Source organism: Aptenodytes forsteri, unplaced genomic scaffold (genome assembly GCF_000699145.1).
Source record: "Aptenodytes forsteri isolate BGI_AS27 unplaced genomic scaffold, ASM69914v1 Scaffold100, whole genome shotgun sequence".
NCBI lineage: Eukaryota > Metazoa > Chordata > Aves > Sphenisciformes > Spheniscidae > Aptenodytes > Aptenodytes forsteri.
Genome location: NW_008796216.1, coordinates 1,745,024 through 1,761,715, shown reverse-complemented (window position 1 = coordinate 1,761,715; position 16,692 = coordinate 1,745,024). Strand labels below are relative to the sequence as shown.

The 16,692-nt window shown below is 37.4% G+C and overlaps 2 protein-coding genes across 4 annotated transcripts in view; one reads left to right on the top strand and one right to left on the bottom strand.

Moving 5' to 3' along the window:
• ANGPT2 (angiopoietin 2) overlaps positions 1 to 16,518 on the bottom strand; it is a 50,675-nt gene extending 34,157 nt beyond the window's left edge. For all 3 annotated transcript variants that reach the window (XM_009288572.2, XM_009288573.2, XM_009288574.2), the window contains exon 1: positions 15,943 to 16,518. In XM_009288572.2, the coding sequence (XP_009286847.1) occupies positions 15,943 to 16,227 (285 nt within the window). In that variant the 5' untranslated portion in view covers positions 16,228 to 16,518. The remainder of the gene's footprint in view (positions 1 to 15,942) is intronic.
• Positions 1 to 16,692, top strand: part of MCPH1 (microcephalin 1) — a 142,740-nt gene that overhangs the window by 87,985 nt on the left and 38,063 nt on the right. The window lies entirely within an intron of this gene.

Here is a 16,692-nt window from a genome sequence, read left to right as displayed (position 1 = left end):
CCCAGGCTTATCTCTAGCAAGCCTGGTTTTATCCCTTTCCCCCTTCAGATCTAGTTTAAAGTTCTTTGAATGAGTCCTGCTAACTCCTGTGCAAAGATCCATTTCCCGCTTTGAGACAGGCGTACCCCGTCTGTCGCCAGCAGGCCTGGTGTCGTGTACACCGACCCATGATCAAAAAACCCAAAATTCTGCTGGTGACACCAGGCTTGGAGCCAGGTATTGATCTGCTGGCTCTTCCCGTTTCTTCCCTCATCATTCCCTGCAACTGAAAGGATAGAGGAGAACACTACTTGTGCTGTCTGTAGTGACATGTCTGTTGTGTTTTTTCCTCTACTTTTTGTTTTGAATTTCCAGAAGTGGAGTAGATCCAGTAGAAAACCTAGCAACAGAAAATACAACATTTACAGCTAGGCATTTTTTAAATATGCATTGAAGCTACAGTGTTTGACATCTATTAAGCTGTCAAAAGCTTTTTGACTTATTATTCTTGCATCCCTACTAAAAATGTCCTGTGCTTTTTTCAAAAATTATCTTTGTGAATTTAAACCAAAGGAACTTAATCAGCCCTTCCAATACCTGTGGTCATCATCCTGACGTTTTGTTCCCTAAGATGTTAAGTTTGTACACAAAAGTGAGCAAGATGGAAAATGAACTTAAGCATCCATAATCAATTTTGTTTAGTTCTAGTGACAGGGCAAAATAAGAAAACCACTGATGAGCCTCATCAGTTCTTTTTCTGAATAGTTTTTCAGAGTACAGATGACACCTTCCTACTTCTCATAGTCCAGATGTCTTCAGTTATCTTTAACCCAATAATGCTTGGTCTTAGTTGCCTGCCCTTGTTTCAGAGTGGCAGTGTTCTTCAGATTGTGGCCATGTCTGGTTTCTTCATGAGTCATCTGAAGTAGAATTTAGTCCATAATTTGAAACATTTTTTTCAAATTTTGTGCCAATGTGCAACTGTGACATTGTCAAAGGTCATCCACATACACCACAGAATCCTTAAATTTCCGATTCATAGATACATTTTTGTATATAAAGACAGAAAATACAGTTTTGTCAAAGACTATTTTAACAGACTTCACTTTCACTTAAACTACTAAATATGTAAATTGTTTATCTGTGGTATAATTGAAGTCTGCACACTAGGAAAGTTTTTTTGGGAGGAGACCATCTTCTTGGATCCTATTGAACATGGGTAACAGTGAAATGTAAGGCAGTCTTTATAAAAAGAAGAAAACTGTCATTAAATATATTAACACAACAATTTCATCACAGCAATTCATATAGGCAATATGAAGCATTTTACCTACATATATATGCCACACATGCTGCTTAATGTGCATGTATGTAGTGAATGGAGCACAATATTGCCAGGCTCTCCATGTGTGCTTATATTTATATTTCTGCATCGCTGCAATGTATTGGTGTTATGAAGACAAAATACTGTAAAAATGTAAATTTCTCAGACAGTTTTGTTCTCTTTAAAATAGCTTTTCATACTTGTTTTCACAGTCTATCAACGTTGCTACTGCTTAAAGTTAGAATAAAAATGGAAGAATCACTGTCCCTTCCAAGATCCATTTATCTTGACAGACCTAAGGGAACACATTTTTAAGGGCATTGCATCAATCCCCATCAATCAGACCTCAAGCTATTTTAAATTAGCTTCTAATAAAGTATTTTTCTATGTTTTCTGAAAGTCAGTTATCAATTTTAGTAGCTTGTAACTTTTGGAAATAGTACGCTGCCCCCCCCCCCCCCCCCCGGCAGGAAATCCCTATGGACTATGTGTTGTTTCTCAAGGGAGGGAAAAAAATCTTTTGGGAATGTATATGGGAATGCTTGAGATGTCTCTACACTAGTAGCTTCTTACATGCCCCATCGAGCATGTCTGCCTGTCCAGACCTCCAGCTAAGATTTTTCTCTTATCTCATTTTTCTGTCAGCAAACGGAAGGTGAAAGTAACCTCATAAATGAATACTAGCTGAAAGTGAGCTGTGATTTATTGGAAAATATTCAAGCTAAAACTGTGTAATAAAATACTAAAGGTTTAAATGCTAACTCTTAAAATAGTAAATACAGACTTGAAAGTAAATTATACGCAGGAGATGGTTCAGTTAATGCCACTTGTGCACTAAATGAAAGCTTACCAACTTATTCTCATGTCTGACTATATCTCATTTAGAGGAAGCTGTTTGTTATGCTTTTATAATTTACACTTTCTAGCAGAAGGAAAAAATTCTCCCCTTCATTGGAAATAATCTACTTGAATAAAAACCAAATGTTTCATGAATATAACATGAAACTAAATGCATGAAATGCCTTCATTGTCTGCGCAAATATTTATGAAGAATGACTTTCACTCTGTGTTCTTGACTGGAAGTATTTTGTTCCTAATACTAAAAGGTATTACAGCATGATCATACTTTCTACTGTATGTTTTGAACTAACTACAAAAGTTACAATCAAAATGATGACCTAGAAAAATCAAAAGAGTGCATAGGAAAAGGAAAGAGACTTTGAGAGCTGAAACTATCCCAAAGGCTCTCTTAGAGTTGAGCTCCCACGATTCCAGACACTGAGCTTGTTTTGTATGTGTCATATCGCACTAGTGCTTTCCTAATTGCGCATGCATTTTCACATGGTTTGTCACTTGGAGGATGACATAGGTTCTTTATACTATATACGATGCATATACTTTATACGGTGCACAGATGCGCATTTTTTTAAGAGATGTAAATAAAAGATTTGCAAGAGATTGCAAATGAAAAATATTCTTGAGATTTCAAAAAAAAAAAATGTTGCTACTAGAAACTAAATAGGAGCCTTGACAAATCTTTGAATAGTCTGAGTTTATATATGGGTAAGGAAATCATGTAAAAGCAAAATTTAACAACGGTATCTTCAGAACTAAAACCAACTATATGGTGGTTAACCATTCTCATTAAGAGTTAAGGATATTCATTAAGGCAGTAATCTAAGATTCTGAATCACCGTTTTTCAAGATCACAGCTAAGTGGTATTTCTCTTAGAAATCAGGGAAAGAATTCATAAAGTTCCCATTAGCCTAAAAATAAAGAATAAATAAATAAATAGTCTGAGTCATGAATGGCATTTTGCCGAAGTTCAGTAGCACTGAAGCCAGGAAGACAAGAAGCCAATGATGCTTCTGCCATTCACTGAAATGAATATAAATATTCCTCATTATGTGCAACAAGCCACCAACATTCAAAATTAGGATTTCTTATTTATGAACAGTATAAGAAATACTGCTAATTGATACTTGATTTTTAAACACTAGGTTATAGCTTTGGGCTATAATTTCACAAATTGAATATTCAAACTTTTTGGAGACAAGCCTACATGTTTTCAGTCCTATTTTGTACTTGCATGCTACCATCAGTGAATCGGGACTTTACCAGACTGGTATAAAGATGAGATTCTGCCCTAAAAAGCCCACATTTGAATAAACACATGCTAAGATCCCAGATCTAAAGTAATCCTTTTCCATTTGCGTATTTTTTTTCCGTTGCACTGAGCAACAGGCAGCTGAAATAAAAGCTGATGGTAGGGGTACTTAAGACATTTTTCGTGAAAGACATTGGCTATGTAGCCTTATAAACTTTATGAAATTTTTAGCAAATTTGTATCTATCTGGCACAGATTTTTCTTAATATAAAACTGTTTCTCTTTTTTCTCTCAACTTACAGTATCAAGTTAATTTTGTTATGAATTCATCTTTCAACAGGACAGCCTATTTTACAGAATAGCTCATGATGTGGCGGAGCAAATCATAGTGCAATTTTTTGAGGAAATTTGAAGCAAAATCCTCTTTTCAAAATATGTTATTGGGGAAGTGAAAAAGAGCTAGGCATTCACAGTTCATTCTCAGCATTGCTTTCTAGGGAAGCAGTCATCTTGCATTCCACTTCCAACCAGAAGGAAGAATGATTCGGAGTTCAAGGATCAAACTAGTTAGGAAGCTGTGGAACACAATTAGTCCCTTTTGTAAGCTATAAAACTGGGTGTCTCCTGTTTCAAAGCTGTGTTCACAGAGCATCTTTCAGCATGAAAAATCATTAGAATTTTTTTTTAAACTTCACAAATAAAGGAAACTGAAAGCATTTTGAGTAGTTCTTAAACTTTGCAACATACTAGCTTCTAAATATAGTTTATGGAGCTTTTATAAGATTTTTTTCTTGAAGAAGAAGCCTCAATGATGATGCTACCAAGAGAGAACCAGTCATTTGAGCTGAAGGCCTGCCAATTTTTGACTGCTCAAGACTTTGAGACAGTACACGTCAGCTGCTGATTTCAGTTTTGAAGGACTGAATTTCTCTACTAAAAACTCACGCACTGATTTTCCTGTACATTTGAGGGGGGAAAAAAAAGGTAATTTCCTCTCTTAAGCGCTATAGTTCTTTTTTTAAGACATGCTGCATGTTTCTCTCCACTGTTTCCATTGCTAATAAGCTAGACGGACAGGGGAGGTGGTGTGTCTGAAAAGCTGCTACATTTTCATTACCAGTCTGAAAATTCCTCCCTTGCCAGACCAGACCTGTCAGAGAACTTCCCTGAGGTTTCCAAAACACTGGGCGCGGGAAGCAGGACTCCAAAGCCAAAATGGACTTGACTGTGACTACAGAAAGCACTAAGTGCTGCCTTAAGTAAGGGAAGCTCAGGTGATCACCTCCGCCTAGTTAAAAAACTGACCATCTTGATATGTTCTTGTCAAATGCCACTTGTTTATTTCCCTTTGCTGTTCCATTAGCACAGTTAAGAGTCTTTAAAGCAAAAGCTTCTGAGGAATTCCATGCTTGAAAGATAAAGCAGGAAGCTACTGTGTTAAGAGTGGACAAACACAAATATTTGGAAGTAAGATCAGCACGTATAGGCAGCACATCGCAGAAACAAAATGTAGTGTGTGATGCAGAAAAAAAAAAATTAAATTATGTAATCCTGATAAAAAATATATTCTTTGCCTCAATAGCAAGGATTATCCATCTAAAAGCAGTTAGTTTAGTTTGTTGGAACAGAACCAAGAAGAAGTGTCTTTCCATCCATTGCTTCCAAAAGTTCCTCTTTGTCTCTGGTACCCCGCAGAGCACTCAGGCAGTGATGGCAAGTCACCTCTCAAGCCGAGTTCCAGTCAGTGCTCCTGAAAGCCTGAAGCCAGGCAGCTGCCAGTTGGTGCCCTTCTAGGAAGACCTGAAACTGGAGCCAGATCCTCTCAAAGCAAACGAAGCTATTGGCATTGAATATAATAGAAGAGGAGGAAATGTCAGCAAAAATGGCTAAGAACCAAAGCTATGCACTATAGGATGGGTATTTTATGGAAGGAGACTGTCCCTGTCTGTCAAGATCTGATGGGATGGGCCACTGAAGAGGGAGACTTTTAAATGCAGTTTAAGAGACTCCCTTGGTTGCAAGACTCTGCTCTCAAGATGAGTAACCACATCTAGCAACGGAGAAAGTACAATGTCATTGATACTGCATGCAGCTAGCCAGAAAAAGCAGCTGTCTTAATACCCAGGAGAGTATGCATGTAGGTGGGGGTTAAAAAGAAATTTAACAGTGAGGACAAAATAATGCAGAACTGAGAATCCTGAATGACAAGGGACATAGAGAAAAGGGAGTTCAGACTGGACAGCCAGGAAGCTGAATGGTCTTAATGAAGGGAAAGAAGAAGGAAAAAAAAAAAAGGAACTGAATCTGTGTGAGTAGAATTTTAAAAATGGATGTGTCAGGGATAGGAATTCATAAAGGCAATGAGCTGCAAAAGGGGGCTGGAAGACTGATCTTAAAGCAGGCTGAGGGAAGGAACTGTCTGGTTGGCTTGAAGGTTAAAAAACATTGTGAAGTTGGAAGGAAATTCACTGAGGAAAATGGTGAGTGAGAAAGACTTGACTGGATGAGACTCCTGGGAAATGTTACTCCCACATGGACTTGAGAGGGACAAGAAAAGGAAAATGTGTATTTCCTTGTGATTAAAATTGTCACTCTTTTTTCTATTCCAATAGCATCCTTAGTAGTTAGACGTAGTCCACATGAAGTAAGCCTTAAAGCACATGTCTGATTTACCGGTTTACTCCATTATCAACTTCAAATAGTTCAACAAAAAAAGTTTCACCTTTTGAGTCAAAATAGTTTTTAGATACATCAGATGAAATCTCAGTTTCACTAAGAAGTCAGTGGGAATTTTTCTACTTGCTTAGAGCGGAGCTAGGTTTTTGTATGCTGTCCTCAGAGCCTTTTTAAAATAATAAAGTTTACCATAACAAAGAAGCTGAACTCAAGACAGGGATAAGTTTTCTCTAGATGTAAGTCAAATAAACTTATGTGTCAGGGGAAAAAATTAGGATATTATTAACTATATTTAAACTTTCTTCCGTAGCTGGTAAACTGTAGTTGTCAGAATCCTTGCTTGTATGTGGCAAGATTTCAACAGGGTCAGACTGTTTATATTTGTTGCAGTTTATACTCCTTCTAAGGGTTAGGTTATTAGTCTTGGGGTTTACCTTTAGTTATTTGAACTTCGTTTCATCATGTCAGAGTAGTTTTCAGAAAACACTCCCAGTAAGGCTCCAGTAGCAGTTACAACAAGGTTTTTTTAATTTACTATTACTTTATAGGCAATCATTATATCTGACAGAACATCTGGCATCAGGATGGAAGTCTGACATAAGTGAAAAACACAGGCATAGTTAATATGGTCAAAGTTCAGACCTCACACAAGGAAGTTTAGTTTTATTTAAGTCAATTCCTTAGAAGCAGAATAATACAAGATTTTGTCTGGTTTTAGTCATCCACTTAAGCTGTCTTTTGCCTACTTTATCCATTTTTTTAAAGTTGTATTAAGAACCTGGAAGTTGATGTTCCCTTTGAATAGCTGAACTACCCTATTTATACAAAAGCTTTCTGAAAAGGAAAGCAAAAACATGGGAATTGTTTCATTAAGTCTTCACTAGGGAATTTTCTTGAATATTGAACTGTCTGAATGGACAGGATATTTGTTAATGCAATAGGAAAGTATGGCAAGCTTGTTTTCCATTGCTACATGTATTTCAGTCTTGATGTGCAGCTTTTTCGATGTCTGAATGTTGACTTTTTGCACAGCTGAGATTGTCAGTCAATAGCTGATACTGTGGAAAAATGAGGCTACTGCTTCTTGACCGATTGGCACATTCTCCTTAAGGGGCTGGTTTATATCTCACTTTGAAACTGTAGGCGTGAACTACTACCTTGCAGGCAGTTACACCTTGCAAATATAAATTGGGGAGAAAATTGTTGTACAGAAGCAGCTGTACAGAACATAATGTTGTATAACATATAAGGAAGTATATGAAGTGTCTTAGTTTGATCTCTACAAGTTCTTTGGAGGAAGATAAAATGATTTTTAGGTGCCAGCTATCAAAATCAAACCTCTCGGTTTACTCAAATACCTCAGGGTAAGACTATACATCAGGTCATATGATGAAAGGCAGGCCTCCAGTACATTGACGTCATATCATATGTAGGGGAGCTGCTGGTGGGGTAAGGGCTATGGCTATTGCCCAGGAAATGCCCTTTCCACTAAGCTGGGTGTCTCCCCATTCCAACACCCTGACAGAATGGAACAAAAGAGGCTTTTTCCTTCCAGGATCACAGACGTCAGGTGCAGGCCTGACCCAAAAAGCAAGCATAGCGATGAAGCTGATATCGTGAGTATGCGAGGTGAATGACTCTTAATGCTTCCAGCATGAGAATGAACAGGTCTGCAAAGCTGTTGTTTGGACGGGGTTTAAATACACTGCTCAGTCATTTTTATACTAGAGATTTGAAGAAGATCCTACCATTTTTAAATGGATACAATTTTTCTTTCTCGAAAGATGAGAACTTTTAGCTTATCTCCCTGTCAAAAAGTTCTATTAAGCGGAGTAATAATTGCAGATCAAACGTTTGCCTAGTGTGTTTTCATGTGGTTTTGACAAACACTTTATTCAAAAAGCATACTAAAACATTGCTTCTGAAGTAGCTCAAATGATGACAGTTGTGTGATTGATTATGCTGTACCACACCAGAATGCTCTAATACGCTAGTTTTGACTTACTGAATTACTCTGGTCCTCGTGTATGCTTTAGCACAGCTTTTGAAATGCATGTAGCTATTTTCAATTTCTTGATAATTACATTATTAAAAGGTACTACAAGTCTAAAAATTGAATGCCTCAAAGAATTTCAGTTGCTAAGATTGAGAGCTGTAATGTATCAAGCAAGGCTTTTTTTTACTCCTTCTGGTAACTTACATGTCGTAGCTAGCTATTCAATAAAATAGTCTGTTAAGCTCTCAGCTGTGTCACCACAACACACTGATTTTAATCCCTGACCAAAATCAATGATAGAAAGTTGATATGTTGTTCCCCAGAACAACATATTTTTCCTGCTGGAACCAGGACACCAGAGGATAAAGGTACACTATATAGTTTCCTTTTTTTTAAGCTCTGTCATGATGTTTGAGACCTGAATACAAATACAAAACTGGAAAGATTATTTTTTCCCTACAGTATTAAAGGGAGTTTGAGCAAAGTTAGGACACTATATGCCGCTTGAGTTTAACAGGAATCTCTAGAGACAGCTGAATTGGAAAGAAAGTTGCTGTCATCTAAGAATTCTGAAGTATTCACTCATCTAGAGAGGGAAGTGTTTCACTCCTTACACCTTTTGTGAGTAATGTAACTGTGAAGAATACTAGATTTCCATCCATACTAACAGAGAGAGAAGTTAACAGAGAGAAGGTTGCATATTCCATCAGCCTTCTCTTTTTAGCAGTAAGACCTTGTAATGACCTCAGTAGGCTCCTGGAAGATTATTAGATAAACTGATAAAGCTTTGTATAGGCAGTATAAAGACAGCAGAAAAGTTCCTGTAGCTTCCCTCCCTCTGTCCAGACTAAGCCATAATGTGCTGGAAGTTGGAATGATAACAGATGTCTCCTAATCATACAAATTGCAGGATACATTTGCTGAGCTTTGTAAACAACATCTTAATTTTAGGGTTAACCTGTTCCACAAAGATAAAAACCAATAGGATTTTCAGTAATTATTTGGAACGTAGTAAGCATTTTTTAAAAAAAAAGGCATTTAAGGGATAGTAATGTATTTTCCTAGGCAGCATGAAAACTGACACAGTGAGTGTTTGCAGAACTATTTAGGTGTGGGATTTTTTTTATACAAAACATGGATCTGGATTTTGTAACCTGAAGAATTCTTTAACATTTCCTCTGAGCTTGGTTTACTTGGAATAGACTTTAAGTTCACCAAACAGTATTTCATTTATTCTCACTAGAGAATAAATACAATTCTTTTTTCCTCTGCCCCATTTCCTAGAGATATGTCTGTTAAAGGAAATGAAATGATCACAGTATTTCCAGTTGTAAAGCACTTTTTAACTTTTTGTGTGTGTGTGTGAGGTTATTTGGTTTAATTTGTTCCACTGTGGAATGTGCTGTATCTCTAAGACATTTCTAATTATTAATTACTGTGCCATATCTTTTTTTTTCCCCAGATGCTTAGCCCGATGAAATTATCCAATGCTCCTATTATTTTTTTTCACCTATAATTTATATTTGGCTAGTCTGAGAAATTCAAAGAATAAAATGGCAGATAAAATTGTCTGTGCTTATTTCAGAAACTTCTTATTCAGTGCCATAGAAACTTTCCTTTTCTTGAAGGTTATATTGATACTTATGGTCCACTGACAAATTGTTTTCTTACAGGTTTAGCTGTTATTACCAGTGAGAGATTTCCTAGTGAGAGCATTTGGACTACCAAAATATTTTCTGTGTGTGATATCCTTGTTTCATATACTAGTACATACATGAAATATTTTTTTATTCAAGAGACATTGTCTCCCATTCTCCCTTCTGCAGTCTGTACCAGTATCCTCAAGGCTCCCATCAGTATCTTATTGCTAACTAGATGCCAGAACCTTTTTTCTCTGAAGTACAACTTGCATCTTCTGTTCCAGGAAGAATTTTTTTATGATAAGGGTGATGAGACACTGGAAGAGGTTGCCCAGAGAAGTTGTGGATGCCCCATCATTGGAAGCGTTCAAGGTCAGGTTGGACAGGGCTTTGAGCAACCTGATCTAGTGGAAGATCTCCCTGCCTACAGAAGGGGGACTGGACTTGATGATCTTTCAAGGTCCCTTCCAACCCAAACCATTCTGTGATTCTATGAATCTGGCAGGATGGGGGAATGGGGAGACACCAAACTCGGTGGAAAGGCCATCAGTCCCGATTTGACTCTTGTGCCTAAGCTGTTTTAACAAGTGGGAAGCATAATGTTTATCTATATATTTGTATCACATTTGCAGCCTAGTCCACTTTTCTACTTTCTACCTATTGTCTTTTGATTCTGAGGCTTACAAACTTTAGTGCCAAAGTATTATGCCAGGATGAGGGCCGTCCAGCATGCTAGCTTTTGCAACTTCTTCAGCAATGCTGATAAATCTGCCTCTTCAAGGGGCGTTTCTTTTAAGTTTTCCATTCCTCTATTTCTCTCTCTTCCAGGCTGAAGAGACAGACTGAACTTACTCTAGGGAGCTAATTAAGATAGACTGAGTCATCTGATGAAACTCTGTGTTTGCTAAGCTCCAGAGAAGGATCCGAGAGTGGCACCTCTCTGTTGTAGACCTTAATCTAAGGTCTGACGCTATGTCTTCTAAATCAGTTGGCAGCATTTTGCATGTCTAGCCCTATAATAATGGTAATGGTGGAGGAAGACAGTCTTACTTTGCCCCCGTCCTGGCTTTCAGCCAAAGCTATGTAAAATCCCATGAAATAACAGATGCAACAGGAGGTTCTTGCATTAAAGTATGCAAAAAGTTGTTAAATAAATAGTGGTTTATTAAGCTGCCTTGGTTTACCTTAAGAAGTACCGTAAATCAAATAATGTATAATGTGGTGTATTTTCAAAAACACAAATACTGTCGTATGAAAAGGACAGTATAATACAGTCACTGAAGATACTAGAGGTCATATTTTGAAGGTTAGAAACGGGTATATGTGTCTTCTGGGCAAAATTCCGTTCTAAGCAATACATACGTGATAGCTTCTTTCTTGTGATTAGGAATCAAGCAAATGATACCAGTTGTTTCCCTTGGTAAATTATGGGGAGATGCACATTATTGAATTTATTCATAATTAACAACAAAAAAGGAGCGGTAACAGGATAATTGTCTGTAAAAGAAACACCTTTCTGAACCTCAGTCTCTCTGCAAAAGTTTCTAAGATATTCTAAAGGTTATGCTGTTAAGTTTTGTATGTTAAGTGGGTATGCAAACAAAAAGGACTGGAAACTGTCAACTCAAGCATCTCCAGGCTCATTTCCTATATGTCCACTTGAAGAAAGAGAAAAAAGAAGAAAAATAAAGCACTTGATGTCAATAATTAATGGAGAAAGTCTCCCAATGTGCTGTTTGGATCAAAGGTGCTAAGTTTATGATCATATTAATAACAAAGTACATGAAAATATATCTTGAATGCTAGTAAGAGACTGGTTCCGTAAAACAAGCCTCTGTTTATCACATTTTTTACTGGTAACATCTTGGAGATGGCAAGCTCTCAACTTCAGTTTTGTCTTGTAGATCTGTGCAAGCAAATCTCTAGTCCTCTTTGTTGATTTTGTACAATTTCATACCTGTATCACCAATTTGGTATTTGTGGAATGATGCAGAAATAGTCTTTAGTTTTTAAACACATGCAAAAAAAGTGTCATTTCAAATCCTTTCACAGAAATTTACCTACAGAAGATATAACAATAAACTGCATAGTCAGATCATTTAAAGTAGCGTGGAAACTTTATCCCGTAACATGTACTAATCTGAAAGTAAAAAAGCATTTTCTTTTGGGTCCTGCCACTACTCCTTTGCTTAGCAAATACATAGCTGATAGACAGAAACAAGCACTTTTCACAATAAGTGAAAACAGATGCATTACTTAAGAAAGGAATGCAGCTCTTGATTCAGAGTCAGAATCATCTCTTGCATACTTCAAAATCCAAGACTGTACAATGTATTTGTCCTTGTCCATTGTGTGCAGATGTTTTTGGATGACAGCACATCAGAATCTCTTTTCATATTTGAGATACAAAGTTCAGTACAAGTATGACAATAATCATAACCTTTAATTGGTAATTACTCATCAAGTAGTATAAGCATTCATTCCCGTACATCTTAAAACATCTGATTTTGTTGTGCTTAGAGAAGAAATACATTTCAAATTGACAAAGGGGTTTTTAGCTTCCAGGATAATATGACAAGGAAAAACGAATCTCAGTTCAGAGTAGCCAAAGATACTGCATCTCTATCAGCAAAGTGTCCCCCTCCCAGTCTGCTGGGATGGTTCAGGATGAAGTTCTGGCCTTAGGCTTAAATGTTGACTCCTGGCACAGACTTTTATTTTCTAGTCTTTTGATCTGCTGATAAACTACAAATAAATTACCTATATTCCATACGCTATAATCAATTTGATCATACATTGTTTTCAAATGTTTGTAACAGGAAAGACTAAGAAAGTATGACCTGTTTTTTTTACACTATTGCTTTGAACAAAGTCCTATCTCCTGAGTCATAGGATCTAGTTTATGTACTAAGAAGTAAATTCAAGTTAGCAGTCAGTTATTTCAATGTCTTAATACCTGAAAAAAAATGCAGTTCCTTGAGTAGAAATGCCGTGATCCAAATGGTAAAGCTGCCATTAATTCAGATAGAGATTTGTTTAATTGTGGAACTTACAGGAATTGCCTTTCTTCTAGGAATATCTGAAAACCTGATGTTGTTTTTATATAAAAAAATTCCAAATTATAATAGCCAACATACATGTCTACATTTAAAATTTCCAGTCTTGTCTCTCAGCTGTATACCAATCTGCTATCCTCTCAAATTAATTGAAAATCTTATTATTGAGAGGTTTGTTCTCCCTGCCCACATGAGCATTAAAAAAAAATCTTACACTTCCATATACAAATTGATCCCAAGGTAGGGAAAGTCTAAGAAGAAAGTTCATTTCAGGCATATTGCTGCACAGTTGATCTAGGGTTTTGGCCTTTGCTCTACAGCATCGCTTACTACTAACCACTGGATTAGGTGGAATAGTGGTTTGTCTGAACGCTTAAACATAATCTACTTTTGAAAAGACATTCCAGTTTTATGTATGGTGTGTACAGTAGTGACATAAGGCATTAATACAGTTCAGACCAAAAAAAATGTGTTTTCATGAAGCAGCGATTTGTAGCAATCATAGAACAAAGTCTTCTGCTCCCTATGCAGGAGGAGATCAGAAAAGAACCTGGACCTACGTAACTCATTTTCTTCCCATTGTGTTTGTCCATTAACCAGATGAAGCGCACACTTCCCATGCTGTTCCATTCATACAGCCTAGCGTTCATTCAGAAACAGAATGTTTCCTTCAGTTGATGGATTAAAGGCAGGAGGGGGGGAGGGGTGTAAAAATGTTTTGGGATGTGCAATACTTCAGGAACAACGTTTAAAGGTTAATTCACGCTAAAAGTTTGTAATGTATTTTTTTTACACAACTTCAGAACAAAACAGGTGCTGCCTCTTAAATGCGCAAAAATAACTTTTTTAAAAAGCAAGACCTAAAGCAGTTTTTTGTGCAATTGCTGAGAAGTTAATGTCAGGTTATTTTTTAAATCAATCTTATATTACACTTTCAATATGGTATAAAGACTAAGTGAACAATTTTTTTTTTTGCCATGCCTTGACTAATCTAGTATTATATTTTGGTAAGTTGAAATATGAACCTAGGAACATGTATTAGTGACCTTAAAAAAACAGCAAGTAAACTGTAAGCAACTTTAAAGGTTATTGTTTGCTTTTCATCTTCACTTGCAGACCAGGTGTCTCTAGCAAAGCAAATCTGAGGAAAAGCTACTTTTGTTGGAGTCTCTTTGTGAATAAAACAGATGACATAAAGAGCAGGTGTTAAAATAGTGAAAAAGGCAAACAGCAGTTATTTTACAAACAGCAGTTATTTTACAGGATGTTTAGATGTGGAACAGCTACAAAAAAATCAGGCTATTCTAAAGCGTCTTATTTGGAAATCTTTTCTCAAATAAAAGAAACATTTCTCTGTCTTGTAAAATAGAATTTGCCTTTTGATCCCCCAAAGAATGGGTTAGATATACTTATCCTATTCCTCTTGTAACTGATTTCCCAGGGACTGACAGGAAAAAGCATAGTTTTTGCTAAATAAGGATGCTGGAATTTGCTTACTGGTTTGTGTTTACCTGATGCCACTTATGATACTGTGTTTGCCTACTTAAGTGGCATTTAGCACTGGAGTCCTGTGTGTGATTTTACTATTTACATTAGGAAATTGCTTAGCAGCTGGGTAGATTAGACTGTTTTACTTTGTGTGTTTTTCATCCTGCATTGCACATCTGTTAATGTTGGTCTTAACATTACAATAGTGAGCATTGTAAATTAATGTGTATGTTTGCCTGTGAGATTAAAAAAATGAAAGCTACTGAACTGACATTATTTGGATGTCTAAATTAAGCATCCTAAACCCATAAAGACAGATTTAGAGGCCCACACTGCAGCCTTCAAGTGTATGCATTTTGGATTTAAGCATCAAGGTTCATTTTCAGGTAGATGACAACACTGTGCTTTCTGCTTTGAAGTGTGACTTCTGTTTCTAACACACCAAATTCTCTATCAGGTTCCTTTGATTGGCTCATGCTAGTTCTTAACACTGTAACTGATGAGAGAAGTGAACCCTAATGCAAAATTATGTTATAATCATGTAAGCATAGAATAAAGAATTGGCTACTCAGAGAATTGTGAATTCTGTCCATTCGCAACAAATATTTCTTTATGAAAAAAACACTTATGACATCACTTGAACACTTATTTGGAGATACTATGTCAACTGCTCAGTTAAGTCCTCAAAATATTTATTGCTTAGAAGACAGGCATCTTGGTATGAAACATAAACACTCATAAATTTACTATGCAATTAAACTATACTATCAGACCTTTTCAGGTACCAGTGAAATAAAGGTTTATTAAATCCAAATCTATTGAACTGTATAGCACTTAGAATCAAGTGAGTTTCTATTAAAATGTGGAATAGTGATCGGCTTTATTCTCCAGTAATATTAAGAATATATGCAGCATAATTTTTTTTTCTGCTGTTCAAGGTATGATTTTACAAATGTTGCCGCTTTGGCCATAAACACGTCATTTTCCCTTCCTTACAATGGAGTTGCATTAAAGGAAGCTATGTGGCATCTGCAACACCTTTTCCAGAATATTTTTCCCTTGAATATTGTATATTTGAGTGGAAATGTTATAGGCTGCAAAAGATATCCGCTAATGAACTTTCTTGAAATTCTATCACTTCACTAGGCTAATTTCACTGCAAGTCAGACTTGCAGTTTTTGCTTAGAATTACAGTTCTTTATCAGTGGAGCTGACATGTTCATTTCTGCATGCGAGTTTTGAAATCGTGTTTCAAGTACCATTCTTCAAACACGCTTCACATAAAGGTACATTCTATAGTCTTTAAATAGAGATAAAATAGCCCTTGTCAGTTAATTATAAATTAGTAGGTGGTTCTTTCATGTCAGAAATTTCAGACGTGCTCGCAGTCTGCCTGCATATGTAGTGACTGTTTGTCCAAGGAACTCAAATGTAATGACAAACTTTAAAGCACAAGCTCTGCAGAACAGTGCAGTTCTCTGTTCCTTCCTAGTCAGTAAAATTGTGTTCTCAGACTTCAAAACAACTTTTTGATTGAAAGGTAATTCAGAAATTTGGTTTAGATAATGCATTTTGTGAATTTTGAAACCGTTGGAAGAAAAAAAACAACCCACAATGAAATCGGTAAGAGGATGCTGTAAACAAGATTTTTAGAATAGAAATGATATTATCCTACCTTCATTAGCCACTGAGTGTTGTTTTCCATGATGTTTTCAAGTAGTTGCAGTCTTTGAACTGAATCGTCATAATCTAAAGGTGCATCCCTTTGCACTGCGTTGGACACGTAAGAAGTAGAAGATCGGCAGTTGTCCGTCTCGGGCAAAAGGAAGGTATAGCTGCATGACCCATGCTGGACCTGGTACTGCTTCTTGCCTATCGTCTCCATGCTCTTACTAAAGGAGTTGTATCCTGAAGCTAAGAAAACACTGCAGCCCAAAAAGAAGTAAACAGTCAGCTGCATTTTAATTCCTGCGGTAACCCAGCAAACCTAGAGTGCTCTGGCGCGCTAGCGGGAGCCCAGACCTAGTTAACCTGCGTTGAAATCGAGCGCTCTGCTGCCATGTGCCGCCTGAAGGAGGGCTGGGCTTTTTTACTGTCCCGGTTGCAAACTGGAAGCGTGCCGTCTTCTCCCCGGCCGCCGTGCCCGGAGCTGTCAGATGCGGGAAGCAAAAGCGGCCCCCTGGAAGCTGCGGGAGCCGGCCCCGCTCGGCCCGCAAGCCGCGAGGCTTTCTTCTCCTCGCCCGCGTCAAGGTTTTACGGCCTCGGCACCCGAATCAATCACTTTCCTTCCCTTATATGATAAGTTGATAAGAGCAGGCAGACATGTGGAGCGGAGCTGCTCCTCCCTCCCGGCCTCGCCAGTGCCTTCCTGCCGGGGGGGGTCATTTGCAAAGCGCGCTGCGGGGAGCGCGCTCGCCCGGGCGCG